We start from the raw sequence: 17,753 nt of genomic DNA, 5'->3' as shown, positions 1-17,753 counted from the left end.
ATCGGATTAGTTACGAGTTGGGTTGGATACAGATTAGGTAAAATATTGATCAACCTAAATCCAACATGTTTATTAAACAGGTTAAAATTTCAAATCTGAATCCGATCTATTTTTTAAACAGGTAATATGTCCCAACCTATACAACTTATTCATTAAACAGCTTAAACGGATTAAATGGGTTAGACGAGTTTTTAATGGATTAAATAGATTTAAATAGATTAAGCGAATTGGGTTAAATAAATCAAAAGCAGATTAAGCAGGATTCAAATGGGTTAAGCATATTTTAAATATATTAAACAGGTCGGATCATAACGTGACCTAATTATTAAATAGGTCAAAATGAGTTAAATGGGTCAGAGGTTTAAATTTGAACCCAACCTATTTAATAAACATATTTATATGGGTTAACTCATTTGCAATTCAAATCCGGTTACGTCAAATCTAAATCTGCTTAAAGCGGGTCGTACACAAGTCGAGTTTACGAGTTGGTCATAAATTGCCATCCTTACTTACTAGCTGTTTTTTTCCATTAAGGATTGCTTGATAAAGATAAGAATTTAGCCAGATTAGTGAGAGTTTGAATACCATCTGCTTATTAGCCTTTTTATCATTTATTTTCAAAAAAAATGGTATGAAGAGAAGTCTAGTCAAAATCGGAGTGAGGGTGGGATCAAATCCAGGTTATTGGTATGCAATAACACTTTACCAACTCAATCAACTGGTATCCTCATTTGTTCATTACCATTTAGTTGACAATTCATATCTAAGCATAATTTTGCATGGAACTTGACCGAGATCTATTTAGATTTAAATGAGTAGTTTTCATTCAACGAGTTTGTCAATGTTTCATGCGACTTGATAATCACTTGCTCCTATCTGTGGATCGTAGGCTCCATCTAGTGCCATCTAACAATTACTTAAATAGCTTTTTTCAGTTCAAGCATGGATATTAATGAATTTGATTGGAGCAATTTTAGATTCAAGCTCAAACACTTTCTACTTTTGGATTAAATTGGAGAAGCCCAATCTTCCATCACTACTTCACTAGTTGCTTATTATCGGAGGATTCGTGATTGAGGAGGGTATTAATACAAAATAATACATGCCTCGTATGTTTCGTTCAATCACTAATTATCCTATAACACATGAATAAGCAGTGTCAGAGGACTAGACCTGTCCAGTTTTAGTGTAAATTGTAGAGGATGTCGATTTGTTATATTGATTGTAAATGTATAGAGCTCCCAAAAGCCTACTGGTAGAGTCTACGCTAGTTATACTGCAAGCAGCAGGACCTGAGCTTAGCAGTTAGTACCCTTCTCCTACCTAAAGATGTTCTAAATCCATACCATTCCACCTTATTGTTGGATAAGCTAATTGCATGGTACACTACCAATCAATTGGCTCTAGCGAGCCATGGTACACTACTCCAGCTCCACGGTATTTGGATGATGGTAAGAGAGGGCATTATATTTCAGACTATGCATGTATATCGTAAGGTTAATGGGATAGCGGACTAGGTGACGACATATGTAGCAAGTTATTCAGGAGGAACTCTATGGGCTGGGATGGGAGAGATGTCCGGAGCTCCTCGGGATCTTCTGTTTTCCGATTATATTAGATGTTTTTATACTCGTGATGTATGAAATGCTTGTTTAACAAAAAAAATAAAAAATTAATTGACTCTAGTTGATATGAAATATGGCATGTTGCATGGGTTATCCTAAGATGGGTTTCACCCATAATCCATGGATCATTCTAGAATACATATCCACCCATTAGATCAGGGTCATATAGCCCTTGGATCAAACTGTGCTAACCTCATTTTATGTGTTGGTGTAGGTGGGGCGAAAGTGCGCCACCTCTACCTACGGATGGTATGGAAATAAATGGTTGTCAATGGCAAACACAAAACGCATGCAACCACGCATTTTGTATGGTTCGCAATCCTTCGTGTCAGTCTTTTTGCGGTTCCCAATATTCAACAATGGCCAAAGCAAAAAAAAAAAAGAAAGAAAAAGGTAAAATTCAGCGGTCATTCACTAAAGAGCCATCAATTTAGATTCCAGAACTTCTTTACTGGCGTGTCATCACCTCAGACGTTGGAACTAGCCTAGAAGCAGTCCAAACCTACCGATCCCTAACGAAACGTCCCATCGCAAACCCTCACCACGAATTCCAGTGGGACCATCGAATCGCATCATCAAGATATGACAACCATGGCCCATCAACCGGCTAGCTTGAATCAACTATTAGAAATAATCTACTTTAAATCCTAGGATATGTTCCAATAAACATACTACATCATTCTAGGATTACATAGATGATCTAATATTATCTCAGTAATAATCCTGAATATATTTATTATATCCTTGCAGGAATGTCACATATCATATAGATAGCAATCTATGCACTGCATATTCGCATTTTCCATCTCAATTTGTTCTGGTACCATATGTTCATTTTGCACGTAAGCCAATAAATTTAGATAAAATTGTGACAAAGAGAAAAAAAGAATGATATACGAATAACTAGTAGGTAGAATTTATTTAGAATCCTCATATCGCAAATGCAAGATTGTTTTATTGCTCTTGAAATATATTGTCGATACAAGACGTTTTAAATATGCATTGAAGAGCAAATCAGAACCTATAATACTTAGAATTTAATTTTTATCAACACAGGTAAATGGATCGTGTTGGATCCAAACCCGAATCCAATATGTTCTACACCCTGCCACAATCACCGCACCCAATCATATCTTGGGAGCCTCCTCCCTTTCCCCTCCTCAAATAGAGTTATAGAGATAAGATAACCACAGATTCCCTGCCACGTGCCAAGATATTATCCACAGCACCCCATTCCTCCACCCTATATTCACACACGCCACCCTCTCTCTCCGGTCATCCGACTCCAAAACCTCCTCTGCCGAGCCATATCTCTCCGTCTTCCCTCCCTCCCTCACACAGGCACAGAAACAATTCTCTTGCTGCTTCCATGGCCGCAGCAGGAGCGAGCACAGCTCTGTTGAGCGCGGCCCTGGGCACGCCCTTCGCCCGGCGCCACAACGGCGTGCCGGGCACCGTGAGCCTGCGGGCCCTGCCGCGCACCGGGCGGGCGCTCTTCGGGCTCGAGTCCAGCCGGGGGCGAGTGACAGCCATGGCAGTCTTCAACGTGAAGCTGATAACGCCGGACGGAGAGGTGGTGTTCGACTGCCCGGACGACAGGTACATCCTGGACGAGGCGGAGGAGCAGGGCATCGACATGCCGTACTCGTGCCGGGCGGGATCGTGCGTGACCTGCGTCGGGAAGATGGTGGGCGGCGAGGTGGACCAGTCCGACGGCAGCATGCTCGACGACGACCAGATGAAGGAGGGCTACGTGCTGACCTGCGTTGCCTACCCCAGGTCCAACGTCGTCATCGAGACTCACAAGGAGGGAGAGATTGGTCCTTGAGATGTCTTTTGGAATTGATGTGCTTGAGTTTATGATCATCCTTATTGTGTCAGTAATTTGTTACTGATTAGTGCTTTCGTTTTAAAGTTTTTTGTTTGTTTTCATTTCTTTTATCTTCTTCTGTCCGAGGTTCCTTGCCAAGTTATCCTCGACAAGTGGATAAGGGTCGTGAATATAAGTATCTTTGTAGCTCAATAGCGTAGAGCTTTGATAACTAGTAATTAAAAACCGTAGATCATGGATGGCGCTAATCAGAAGGTGCTAGCTTATAAAGTTGATGAAATATTTTAGTGGTTGTACTAGAGATTTGGATTTGAATACTGTCTCCATCGAATTTTGGAAGCTTAATTAGGGTTATTTGGAAGACGATGACCACACATCATCTATCTCAACATCTGCGGGTCTCTAAATATCTTATAATAATTTAAGCATTAGATAATGTTGAGACCATCAAAAATATATTAAAATAATATCATTAGCTCTCAGCCATAATCCAGCCTATCAGCCGTTGAGAGCAGGCGTTACCATGGTCAAAATTGTGGTTCAGAAGAGATCTAGTGTCTTCTTCCTTTAGTTGATACTTCTTTATGTGCTAACCAATATTTTGAAATCCAAATTAGAAGGTAACTCGGTGCCTTGGCCGATTACTAGTTCACCGATCAGACTAGTTCAATCGGCCGATCCAATTGGTAATATCAACATGACAACATATTGATATCATAAATATATCATAAATATAGTGATATCCAATTGGTAATATCAACATGACAACATATTGATATCTAGAAAAAACTCCACCCCTTCCCCTCTCGCCTCTGCACTTTCCAGCGATGTCCTCCCTTAGCACCAGTGACTTCTATGCTATCATCTCTCACTTTTGCCTTGACAACTATATCCCCCTCTCCTCCCCCCTCCAACAACGATCACGATAACGAAACCAAATTAACATACTTGAAATCTCAAAGAATAGAACATTTGCACAAATTTCATGAGAAAAATTGAGAAAATGATCGAATCTATGAATCCAAACCATAGATTCAACCTAAAAATTTAAACCAAACCAATGACATCAAAAAAAGATGAAGAGTGGTGCACGATCTAGAAGCCCTATGAGTCACTTGTGCCACCGACCGCCTCTTCTTCTTTGGGAGCACAGCACAGTCGGAGAAGAAGAGAAAGAGAGAGAGATTGTCGGGGGGGTGGGGAGGGGAACTTGAGTAGGACCGGTTCAGCCAGTCCATCCAATTCTTCCAGTTTTTATCGATTTTTTTTTAATTCAAAAATTCTAAAAGACCAAAGACGTATCCAATCCCAGTCGAACCAATTGGTCCAAGTTTCAAATTATTGGTGCTAATTAGATAGAAGTATATAGATATAACATTTTGATAAGTTCACTGCTTAACCTAATTGAATGAAGTAATCCACTGCGCTGAAAGCTTACATAGAACTGAAAGGTTGCTTATTAGGTACAAACATATCATATTATTTATTTGTTACAAGGAAAAAAGGATTTAATTAGCGGTGGCCAAAACTGCCAGTACAAGTGTGGATCGAAAACCACTAGGGATACTTTCCTAGTGGTTTTCTCAACTATTGCTTAGGTGCTGCCAAACGCCCCTGTTGCTATCAATTTCAATTCTGATGCATTACCTAACCACTAGGAAAAATATACTTTCAATAGCAGTTTTTATTAGGATCTAGTAGATTTTTTTTTTCAGCTGCAGAAACTTTATCTAGCAGTTTTAGCTGATACAAAAACTTTGTAACAATCATCTCCATTAATTTTTTTTGATATTCTCAACTGCATATTTTGGCCACTACTTAAAATTTTAGGAGTGGTTGTGAGCATCGCTAAAAGCCTGTAGAGTCATAGCCTTATGGTAGCAGTTGTACCGTTGGTAATACTTTTTTTAATAACTTGAATACCTGGTAATTTCGGTGTGGGCATATCCATATATACTAATCCCTTTTTCATTTGCATCTTGAAACCACATGATCAACCAATTTTCACCATATAGATTTAAATGATAATTAGTAACAGAGAATCACCAAATATATAAGGAATACTCAAATTAGCATCAACAAACGATTGCAATCCTTTAAATTCGTTATAAACAAAAAGAGTCAGAGAACACGTAGTTCTTGATATAAGACATTAAATATGGAAGAACATTTAAGATCCTAAAACAAAATACTACAAATCTCCTATATGGTTTTGATTAAAAATAAAGTTACTCTTGTCCTAATTAGACAAAATATAAGAAAAAGAACTAAACAATCAGCACAAGTCATGCACGAATCATTTGTCAGCAAGTTCAATCTGTAAAAAATAAAATACATAATTAGTCCATAAATAAGTAAATAATATATAAAAGCAGGATACATTAGTAGAAAAGAATGGAAAAAAAATGTATTACGTACAAAATTTATGACAAAAGAGTAAGGATTGGGTTTTGGGGGATTGGGGGAATTTCTATTTTCCTTTAGAACTAGAATGAGGATGGAACTCTTTCCAACAAAATTTCTAGAATAGAAGTCATTCATTTCCATTTTCATTCTAAGGTCTAACTACCCCCAACCAAATATATCCTAAACTACCAATCTGATAAGAAATTATGGATTGTAAATCCTTTGCTTCTCAACAACAACTTGGTAGCACTGAACAGTGAATAGAGCAATGCAATTCATCACATGAATATGAGATTACCAACCAACATTTTTAAGAAGAAACATACAAATTTCATTCACATGAGCAATGAACAAAGCAATACAATAATTGAGGGCCCATTTCATATTTTGCATGAATAATAACTTATAAACTTATTTGCTGGATCAGACCGACTAATACAAGATAGGAGAGTAATGCAATATCCTCTTCATGCATTTCTTACGCATTCATTCTTTCAAACTCATCATAACATAAACATGTTACTTTATTATCAAATAACATGAAATAGTGGCAACAAAGTAAAAATAGGGAGCACCGGCTATATTAGAGAGAAAATACATGAGAATAGATGTCATACTGAGTAGCAGCAGAGCCAAGCTTTGCTCACCGGAGATGGTGCCCAGTATACTTGACAATGTTTTTTTATAAACACTACCTAAGGTATTTTACAGCAGCATTTTTAATATGCATTGGCATGCTGCTAATCCTCTGATTTATTGAAGTGATCGGACAGTCAGATGGCCTGCCATCTACAATATCCATCCCAAAATATTTACTGTTTCCTAGAGGATTCACAGTGCCCAACAAATTAGACTACGGCACATTGATTTAATTACACCCTCATAGTGTCACCAATAGCTCAAACTGGATGAACTGCTACTACCCAAATTTGACGTATAAGACAGATCCTTTTAGCAGACAGGCACAAATCCAACTTGGATTGAACTGAAAGCCATTCAATTAAGATCAGAGATAGCTGCTAGCTAAGCAGCTTCAAACCCACTCCTTTATGCTGCAGTCAGGACCCACTCCTGAGGAAATGCGACGGTTGCAATTTATACAGCCCTATGAAATGAGCTTTTATACGACCTGCAAACTCAGAATACAAAGAAAACATAGTAGCAGCACATGCACAGGATAACGCAACACTCTGCACAAAAAAGATGGACATCCCAGATTCCTCCTGCTCAATTCACTCTACAGATATAGATATACTAGCAGCTTTATTAGATTACAAATGCCACTGAAACTTTAGTGTAACAGATACCAGTAACCTGGTCATAGTGCAAAGCATTAACCATCCATTGACATGATAGAGCACAACCTGGAAAAAAAACAAAGAAAAGAAAAACAAAAACAAAATCTTGAAGGAATATGACCTGTGGAAATGGATGTATTTGTGGACAGCCTGCAATTTTGGCATTAGATTTATCAGTCTGGATAAGGCATGCACATACAAGAAGAAATTTTAACCACGTAACCAGGCTAGTTAATGTCTTGCAATGCTGCAAAACAAAATTCCAGCTTAAGGTTGGAAGCCTGATTCCATTCTCCAGTTGATCAAGCAGCTGCATTTCCTCAAACAGCACCAGCAATATAGACTGATTCCTCTATGAGATCCTTCTCTCACATATTTTTCTTCGTAATCTGACAGTGCACATTAATGATAACCAAGTTAAATTTCATTATTTCCTTAAAAAGGATATACTTGATAATGTTTGAGAAAATTTGGACCCTAAGTAAAAAACTGTTGAGTTAACCAATGTGCAAGGAAGAATGACATGATGTAACCCATTAATCTTATACAGGAACATAGATAGTATAAAGCAGCATCACTATCGCATTTTTTTAATATACATAACTATAATTCTATATATCTATAATTCTGATCTGTATAATTTTGTCAGTTTCTGATGCATTCAAAGTTCTCAATTCGAAAGCATGTCAAAGATGCAAAGGGTCCAAGATGTCAATAAGCCAACAATAAGACAACAAGGACTAGAGAGACATATACATCCATCCAGAACATAAAACAGAAACAATTGCTCAGTAGGATCTTTTGAAATTTACATGGAGGAAAAACCTGCAAAGGCAAATTACAAATTTTGCATTAGCAGGACTCTTAAGTCACTCAGCCTTCTGTGAACTAGGACATTCATATAAAGAGATGCCCAAGTAATTTGGAAGATCCATGAATGCAGACCATTTATAAACTACTCAACTCAACTAAGCCTTAATCATAAACTAATTTGGTCGGCTGCATGAATCCTTTTCCTACATTCCATTTTGTTTAAGGCCGTACTTTCTTAGTACTTCATCCCATGTGATTTTCAATCTATCTATATCCCTCTTTCCTTCAACATGATGGGTCAAATCACTCCTTCATACTGGTGCATCTTTTGGTCTACATTGTACATATCTAAACCATCTAAATCATCCTCTAAATTTGTTCTCACTTGGCACTACCTCTTCTTTTCTATAAATGACTTCATTTGTTATTCTACCTTTTTTTTGTACTACCACACATCTATCTTAACATTCTCATTTTGACCGCCCTCATCTTATGTATATGTTGTTTTCTAATTGTCCAACATTCTATACTATAAAGCATAGCTAGTTGTATGGCTATCCTATATTTTTTTTTCCTACTAAACAGGTATCCTGTGATCATATAATATCACAACCGCACCTTTTTATTTCAGCCAACCTACTTTAATCTTATGGAAAAAATCCTATTCAATCTCCCCTTCCTTATGAACATCAATCCTACATACTAAAAATGCACTCTTAGAAACTTCATGATCTTTAATGTCACTCCACCTTCATCTCTATTTTTAATTGTACTAAAAATTATATTCCATGTATTCCGTCTCGATCCTACTTAATCTAAAATTCTTAGATTCTACGAACCCTTCAATAATTCTAACTTACGATTAACTTAAAACTTAGTTTCACCCACTAAGATTATATCATCCGCAAATAGCATGCACCAAGAAATATTGTTTAGGATATGCTAGTAAGTTCATCTATTACTAGTGCAAAAAGTATGGATCTAGAGCAAATCCTGGGTATAAAGCCATTGTGATTAAAAATGCACTACTATTACCACCAATATTTCTTATATTTTAACCACTCCATTGTGTATGTCCTTAATAATATTATTATATCTAATGGAATCTCCTTTCTTTTCTAACACATATCATAAGACTTTTCTAAAAACTCTATCATATACTTTCTCTAAATCAATAAAAACTATATGAAGATCATGTCAGTTTTCTTTATATTTCCCTATTAAGCTTCAAAGGAGAAAAATATCTTCCATAGGTGACCTTCCTGGCATAAAATCAAAATCAAAATGGTTCTTTGATATTTTTATGTCATACCTCAATCTATGCCCATCACCTTCTCTCAAAGTTTCATAGCATGGCTCATGATATTAATATCATGATGATTAGAACAATTTTGAAAATTACCCTTATTTTATAAATTGGTCTATAGCACTCTTCTCTATTCATCAGGTATCTTCTTGATCTTTTAAATCTCATCAAAAAATTAACCAAGTTATTCTTATTTCACAATTTCACATAAACACTTCAAACCTCAATCGAGATGGTCCAACAATTTTTTCTATCTTCATCTTTTTCATAGCCTTTTTTACCTCAGATACTCTAACCCTATGTGTGGACTTAACATTTCTATTCTTATGAAGCTAGTAAAGCATCTTAAATCGTTTACATGGCTTTTATTGAATAGCTTATCAAAATATCTACTCCATCTTTCTTTGATCCTATCTTCCTTAGTCAAAAGTTTTTTAATTGCATTTTTGATATATTTAACCTGAGTCAAGTCTCTAATTTTCCTTCTCTTAGTTTTGCAATCTTATATATATCTCTTTCTTTGTATCCTTAGTTTCTAACTTATGAGATAATTCTTCACATACTTGGAATCTAGCCACTGAACTACCTTCTTAACTCCCTTTTAGCCACCTTCCATATGCTTCTCTATTCTTACATTTGCGTAGTCTTCTAAAGCATTCTTATTTTGCCATAACCAACAACTGAACTTTCTTATTCCACCATCAAATTTTTTTTCGGATAGCCATTTTTCTTTTGCTTCTCCTAATACCTTTGTAGCCACTTTTTTAATATGATTAGCCATCTCTTTCCATATGCTATTGATTTCCCCACCTAAACACATTTTCCTTTCTTTAACACTCTATCCTTAAAAGTCATTTGTTTCTCTCGTAAATTCCACCATCTAGTCCTCGGGTTTCTATTTTCCTTCATCCCTCTTCCATTTCCTAATACACGTGTCCAAAACCACTAATTTATGTTGGATAGCTAAACTATCAATTGGTGTAGTTTTAAAATCTTTATATAATCCTTGATCAGACATTCTAGTAAGGAAGAAATCTATTTAACTAGTGTCACTTTTAAAAATTAACTAGTGAGAGTTTTTTTAGTGCAAGTGTTAGCTAATACTAGACCATATGCCATTGCAAACTCTAAATGGCATTTCCTTCTCTTGTTTCTATGTTCAAATCATAATCACCATGCAACCTTTCAAAAGCACTATTAATCCATCCCTATCCTTCCAAAAGCATTGCTTTGTAGCATCATCCAATCGTATTTGAGGAGTATAAGTACTAATGATATTAATAGATTCCTCTCCTAACACTAATTTTATGAAGATTATTCTATCTCCTACTCTCTCAATATCTAGAATTCATCTTTTAAACTCTAAACTACAACAATTCCTACATTTTTATTCCTATTTTTTCCATATATCAAAATTTATAACCCATCTTATCAATTTTCTTTGTTTTCTTCTATCCACTTAGTCTCATGCAGGCAAGCTAATGTTAACTCTCCTCCTAGTTATTATATTGATTAGTTTCATCAATTTTCCAATCAACAGTCATAAATTCCAAGTTGCTAAACATATTCCACTTTCCTGGACTAACTTCTTTATCACACCAGTCTATTAAAATATGAGAACCCATACTTACTTCCCACCACATCTAAGTATTGATGTGACACGTTGCTAATGGGAAATGCCCTAGTTAACTCTTGCTCACTTTTCACTATACCTAGGGTCCGATGCAGCATATTGCTAGTATAGTACTCTCTCTTAGTTTTCTTATACGGATTCATGTTCATAGGATGTGACTATAATTTTACTCTAACCATCAACCTATCGCAACCCTCCTTTATACAAGCTTGGGACTGGTTATGTATAAAACATAAATAGAGTTCTATTTATAGACTACTAATTCTAATAATCAAATGTCCAAGATGCTTTCAATATAAAATGATACATTAGATGTCAAGAACAGGTTCAGATTCTCCATGAAAGACCATGTTAATATAGTAGAATGCCTCTAGGAACTATCTACCAACTCCCAGAGTACTGGGCATGAATACATAAAGCTTGCAGAGGTCACCTGATTATTGTATGAAAAGAGGTACCAAGGAACAATACCTAAGCCACATCCTTCTAGTCTAAGATGAGGGCAAGAGCTCATGAGCAGCAGCTAGTTATCAAAGTGTGAACCCGGTTCCCATTCCTCTTTCCTGCACACCTATAACAACAAATAGCTAAAAAGAATTTTAGGTGTTGTCCTAGTTACCTGTCTCTACCAGTTCATTCCCGGCTCTTTCCCCTAGGTTTGAAGTGCTCAATTGCAAGTAAGTTTATTCCTACTCTCAATCTTTCCTATAATAGTGCAAAAGAATCTAAGCCTGACTGTCCATTCGTCTGTGAACCTCCATCTACAATGCCTTTTAGTTTGAACCTCCACCAATGAGCCATCCACAAATCCCATGATAAACACAACTTTCAGTAGCTACATCCCTCACATATCATCTTTAACTAATGTACAAGAAAAAATATATTATTAAAAGTGGGGAGTATATGTATCAAATTTACTACAAACACATCTTGATTAATGAAATAATAATAGCCCATCAAATGGTTATCTAGACTAGCTTTCTCACTTGTATCAAATGATAGTTTAAAAATGTCATATAGATGTTTAACAAAGAACTACAACCATATATTGTTTTCATAACAAATACCATAAAACATGAGAAAGATAAACATTCTAATTATTTGTATTTTATGAACCACATGTTAGCCCCATGAAACTTATTTTGAGAGCCTCAATGCACTAGCAGGTTGGAAGATTAAATTCCAAAAAGAAAAAAAAAAAGATATACCTGTTTTCTTGCTTCTGGCCTTTGCCCAACCTAGTAATGAAATTTGATAACACCGCTGAGTCATTACAAGTGTCTCTTTCTGATAACCAATCTTCCTCAAGCTGAACATTAGCATCCCTATACAGTAGCCAAGTCACTAACATCAACAACAATGGATGTTTATGTGCACATATGTGCAATCATACACATATTTATGTATGAGGATTGACTCATTGGAAATAACATATATTAAGACAACAGTTAAAGACCTACTGACTTTCTCAGGAAGATTGAGGACATACCTCCTTAAGCTAAGAACCTCATAATTTTTCCGCAGATAATCACCATACTTTGTGAGAACATCTTGTGCATAATCTTTACCCACCGTTCTTATTGCAGCTGTGCTGAGTAAATTTTCTAGAGAACCATGCTTTTTCAAGAGCTTCAGGGCTGTCTTACGACCAAAACTGGGGGCCAAGTGTTGAATTCCAGGAACACCATCAGCTTCGTCTCCCATAAAACACCCTAAATATATAAAGCTTTAGTCAGAAGCGAGCTGTACCCCAAATGATATGGTAGGTAATTTTGCATTATGTCATGTAGCAGGTAGTAATTTTTAGGTTAAAATAATTTACAAGTCTCACCATATTACAGTAATCCCCCTACATCTGTAAGCTAGAATGCATTTTCCAATTATAGATAATTTGATCAGCTCTATTGCAGATCTATACAATTACCATTACTGAGTTAAAAGCCTACAAGTATCATAATTATTCTAATAAATTACCATTCCACGACTTGTACTTTAAGAGCTGAAAAGAATCAAACTTCTAAACTGTGCAAATTAAACTCCTTTTAAGTGTAAAATTGGAAGCTGAAAATGAAGAAGATATCATTAGTGACTGACATATTGAAAGCTGGTACAAAGCCTATGTACCAAATGATATACAAAAACATTGCCTACAAATAAATATATCCAGTGTTTTGCTTATCTACAATGTTGGCCATCTTCAACACTGTTTCCTCATTCTACTCTATCAGCAGAAGTCTTATGACAAATGACTTATGTATCTTTGACTAACCATGAGGCTAATGTAATTCATCAGAGATGCTGTTCCTTGGTCAGAAGGTTGACCAAATGCATAGTAAGTCAAAAAACAATGTATTCATATGTTCAAATGCCTTGTTCTTTAAGCTTAACAAAAAGAAACTTCAATGCATATTATTATTTTCATGTGTATGAAGTCTTCATGAACTGAATAGCAGGCAACAGGAATGTGAACTTCAGAACATATGTTATTAACTAGCATCACAGAGAGAAGAAATATTCTGTGTTTTCTTCTGAAATGGAGAAATGCTAAATCTTAAAGTGATACCATTAATCACCTAGAGCATTCGGAGAAGAATATTAAGCTCTAAATGATAATGGTAAATGACGGTCTGTTCTATACATGTTGATAGTTTTATATGTGTTGATATCAACACAAAACCCTATGAATGATTCAACAGAGTTACTAGTAATGTGGAACACAAAACAATTACAAACACGTAAAAACAGAGGAATGCATGGAAAAATGTGTTGTATGTATGTATATGTATATTGTATATATGGATGTATATATGTGTGCAAGTACGTGGATATATATATATATATATATATATATATATATATATATATATATATGTATACACGTATATATACGCACGTGTATACGTGTATATACGTATATACATGTGTATATATATAGATGTTTGTTTGTATGCATGTATATATGTGTGTGTGTGTGTCTATATATATATATATATACATACATACATACATACACACACACACACATACATACATACATACATACATGCATACATACTTGACGTAAATGTTTATATATGGATACATGGTACATCTTGTTAGACTTTGTTCATTATTTATCATGAATTCCGACCTCTTGTTTGGACATGTATGTATGCAAAACTTTACATGTTATTTTGAAAAAATGCTTGAATCAAGAAAAAAAGAAAAAAAATGAAGGTCTAGCATTCTCATAGATACTTCACAGCAACCATATAAAAATTGGATGGATAACAGGATGCAACACAAATGTCTTGTACTCACGAAGGCTCAAATCAGAGCTTGGGTCACACTTGTACTGGGCAAGGTAATGCCTTAATGTGTAAAAAGACCAACGACCAAATTCAGGCATGGGCATAACCATTTGCACATCCTCAGATATCAGTTGCTTGAAATCTTTATCTGGAGAGCCAATAACAACTCGAAATCCTTTTTGTAAAACTTGATCTGTAAGTGTTGCTACTACATCATCTGCCTCATAGCCATTTACTTTAATAACCTGCATCACTTAATAATTTAAGAATCATTATTTGGCAGTGAAAGATACAACAGGTTGCAATATATCAATAATTAAGCATCTAACATTTTCCAGTGGTGCATGACTTAAAAATCATTAAACAATGAGGTAGAGAACATTGAATTTGCTATTCCTTGATACTTTTATTTATATACCACAAGAAAGCATGGCACAGATTGGAACAACTAAGCAAATGCGTAACGTCCTCCGAAAAAAAGGATGGCAACAAAAACAAATTTAACTGCCGCATTTTTTCCGACTCCCTTGGTGAAGCAAAAACAATTCCATTATTGAGAAAATTCCAATATGACATCCTCAAAAAAAAAAGGTTCACACATTCTGATATGTTAAAGCTTTTTGCTAAGGTAAATTGGTGCTTATACCGAAGTGTTGCAATGCTATGTTGGACTGATGTCAGAACAGTAAGCAATATTTCCGATAGAGCACCAAACATGAGACATGAGAATCATGTTTCTATCCATGACATAAAACTTGTGTACCTGTCTTATTTTTGCCATCCTTTTATAAAAAGTGTAGTTAGCTTCTTTTGCTTTGCAGAAAGAGAAGAACTGAAGATACTATCATTTACTCCTAACCATAACTGAAACAACAAGCCCTTATCCAAACTATGAAGGCTACATCCACTGCCACTATCAATTCTCAATTCTTTCTTACAGCAATTCATTCATGCAATTTTAGGTCTTATTGCCCAAATACTTGATCTTTTAACACATGAGTTACTCTCCTTTAAGAAGCTCCCTAGGGCCTTATTTGCAAGTGAGCATGCCATGCCATTCAGTTATTTGCACCTTTATTATCAATGTTGTAAGACTTAAGCTTTACACAATTTTTAAAATATCCTTGTTTCACAAATATCCACCTTGGCATGCTTATGGGGGTAAATCCTATGTATTTATCACATTTTTGATCTGTACAACGTAGATGGCATTGTTGCTGTCTTAGACATGTTCTCCGTGCCTCAAAGTCAGATAGTGATCACACAAAACCCTAAAAATCACCTTGCAATTTCTCCCACCTAGCCATAATTCTCCACTAAATACGATTTCGATAATCTCTGCATTCTTTTTTATAATACAATTATTTTTACCTTTGTGGATCTTCTAACCATCAAGTGTAATTATACGTTCATGTTTAGTTGTACTTGCATTAAATTTGCCATGTGCTTAACCATATTTCCAATATACTCATTCAATATGAGTACAAAATAGGGGCCACAATTTATAATCTAAATTGCAACCGACCCTATTTAAGTACGTTCACATTTAGCATAAACATGTCCAGGTTGGGAACAAGTTGGCCCGGTTTATCCTATTTATTAAACGGGTTAGGTTTAGGTTTAGAAATTTGATCTATTTAATCTATTTTGACTTGTTTAATGGTTGTGTTGGGTCGTGACCCACCTATTTAAGACTTGCTTAATCTGTTTAAAATCTATTTTACCCTATTTAACCTGATCCAACCTGTTTACTAAGCATATGAGGTGGTTGGGCCAAGTTACCTATTTAATAAAAAGTTCAGGTTTGGTTTTTCAATTTTTAACTTATTTAATAAATGGATTGGTTCATGTTGACCTGACTAGATTGCCACCCCTATAAGGTTGGAAGTGTTTTGGGAACCCTTGGTGGAAGCCAAATATGATTAAATTAAAAACCAACTTGTCTCAACACATGTATGTGTAATACTTGTTAAAATACACTTTAAGATCAATTTAAACACACCCTTTGTGCGTATTTTTCCCTTTCTTCAAACCCCACCATATTAACTCCCATGGTTTTCCTGCATATGCATATCCAACTGAAAGCTTTTGAAGATTTAGTCCATTCTTTTAGGACCTTTCTAACAGTCATTTGACCAAGAGAATAGATTCCTTCCTCAGCTATCTGTATGAAATGATAAACTAGTAATCAAAGATTAATGTAATTATTTTCCAAGATTAATGTCATGACAAGTGGTGTAAGTGTTTTTTCAACCATATTCTTTAAGGGAAAAAGGATTATTGGGCATCATAGCACTTAGTTAATCACAAGATGTTCCTCATATTTGTTGGGTCATGTTGGCTAACTTGCTATCTCCCATAGTGCAGCTAGATTACTGCTTAGCATTCAAAGATAGTGATCAAGCTACTTACTGAAACCACCAAATATATCATCATCATCAAATCAAATACTAAATATTTAATTTTTGACCAGCACTATAATGAATAAGTTTAACCATAACAAACCAAAACTTGGATTCTAGAGCAAAAGATGATTTCCCTCCTCACTCACCGGAACATTGCACTTTTGAAGAACATCCATGACTTGCTGCTCAGCAGAGCTCAGACCACTATCAAAACCCCGATAACTCTGCGATGCCAAAACTTGCCTCAGAACCCTCTTCCTGTGCGCCTTATACGAAGGCAGCAGCTGCCTCCTGTACTCATTCCCCCCTTCCCCATCCAAGACCTATAAAGAAACAATCTCTGCTTGAAATTAGCCCCCCCGAGCTATCACTTTTGGTGTCCCAATGGAGAAATTATACCAGATTGTCGGGCTTACAGCAATGACGGGATCGCGGAGGCTGACTTCGTCAAAGAAAAGTGCAAGCCAACGAGCAAAGGAGCGAAGGCTGGGTTCGGCTCCCTCGTAGCAGAGGGGGTTCACATCCAAGAAGAAGACCCTCGGCCTACCCTTGAGGTGTTTGATGGAATTCCCCAACGGCGCCGCGACCTCTTTAGTGTGGAGAACGAGCGGCCCTTCGGGCATGGGCCTCTGGGAGGAAGCAGAGACCCTCAAGCGAGCGAGGGAGAGGGGGGAGAGGCGGGGAGTTTGAGCGAGAGGGATGCGGACGGGTTGGGAGGCACCGCAGGCGTTCGCCACCACGGCCATTAGAGAGAGAGACTTCTCCCGGCTTGGGGCAAATTCCTGGCTCCTCGAAGTTGTTGACTCGTTTTGCCCGAGCCAAAAAAATTAACCCAAACTCAATTTATTTATTAAATTAGTCAAAATTTTAAATTTAAAACTAATCTATTTATTAAATAAATAATCCAATTCAACTCATATAACTTATTTATCAAATAGGTTAAACATATTAAACAGATTTTTAACAAGTTAAACAGATTAAGTGGATCGGGTTAAACACATGAAAAATGGATTAAACAAATTTCAAACAAATTAAATAGATTTTAAACAGATTAAAGAGGTCGAGTCATAATCTGAACCAATTATTAGATAGGTTAAAATGGATTAAACGAGTCAAAGGTTTAAATCTGAACCTAACCATTTAATA

General features: G+C 35.9%; 2 protein-coding genes across 2 annotated transcripts; one reads left to right on the top strand and one right to left on the bottom strand.

Moving 5' to 3' along the window:
* Positions 1–2,884: 2,884 nt before the first annotated feature.
* Positions 2,885–3,704, top strand: LOC103713909 (ferredoxin-like). The gene has a single exon (XM_008800961.4). The coding sequence runs from the start codon at positions 2,995–2,997 to the stop codon at positions 3,451–3,453; it is 459 nt and encodes a 152-aa protein (XP_008799183.1). The 5' UTR covers positions 2,885–2,994; the 3' UTR covers positions 3,454–3,704.
* A 1,838-nt stretch (positions 3,705–5,542) lies between these two features.
* LOC103713908 (5'-3' exonuclease) lies at positions 5,543–17,415 on the bottom strand. The gene is made up of 6 exons (XM_008800960.4): positions 17,024–17,415; positions 16,754–16,930; positions 14,213–14,447; positions 12,402–12,624; positions 12,121–12,237; positions 5,543–7,549 (listed from the first exon to the last, which is right to left on the bottom strand). Exons 1-6 carry the CDS (start codon positions 17,351–17,353, stop codon positions 7,513–7,515), a joined length of 1,119 nt encoding a protein of 372 aa, XP_008799182.2. The 5' UTR covers positions 17,354–17,415; the 3' UTR covers positions 5,543–7,512.
* Positions 17,416–17,753: the final 338 nt, after the last annotated feature.

Source organism: Phoenix dactylifera, unplaced genomic scaffold (assembly GCF_009389715.1).
Source record: "Phoenix dactylifera cultivar Barhee BC4 unplaced genomic scaffold, palm_55x_up_171113_PBpolish2nd_filt_p 000167F, whole genome shotgun sequence".
Lineage (NCBI taxonomy): Eukaryota > Viridiplantae > Streptophyta > Magnoliopsida > Arecales > Arecaceae > Phoenix > Phoenix dactylifera.
Note: the sequence above shows the minus strand (reverse complement) of the source record. Positions and strands in the feature narration are given on the sequence as shown.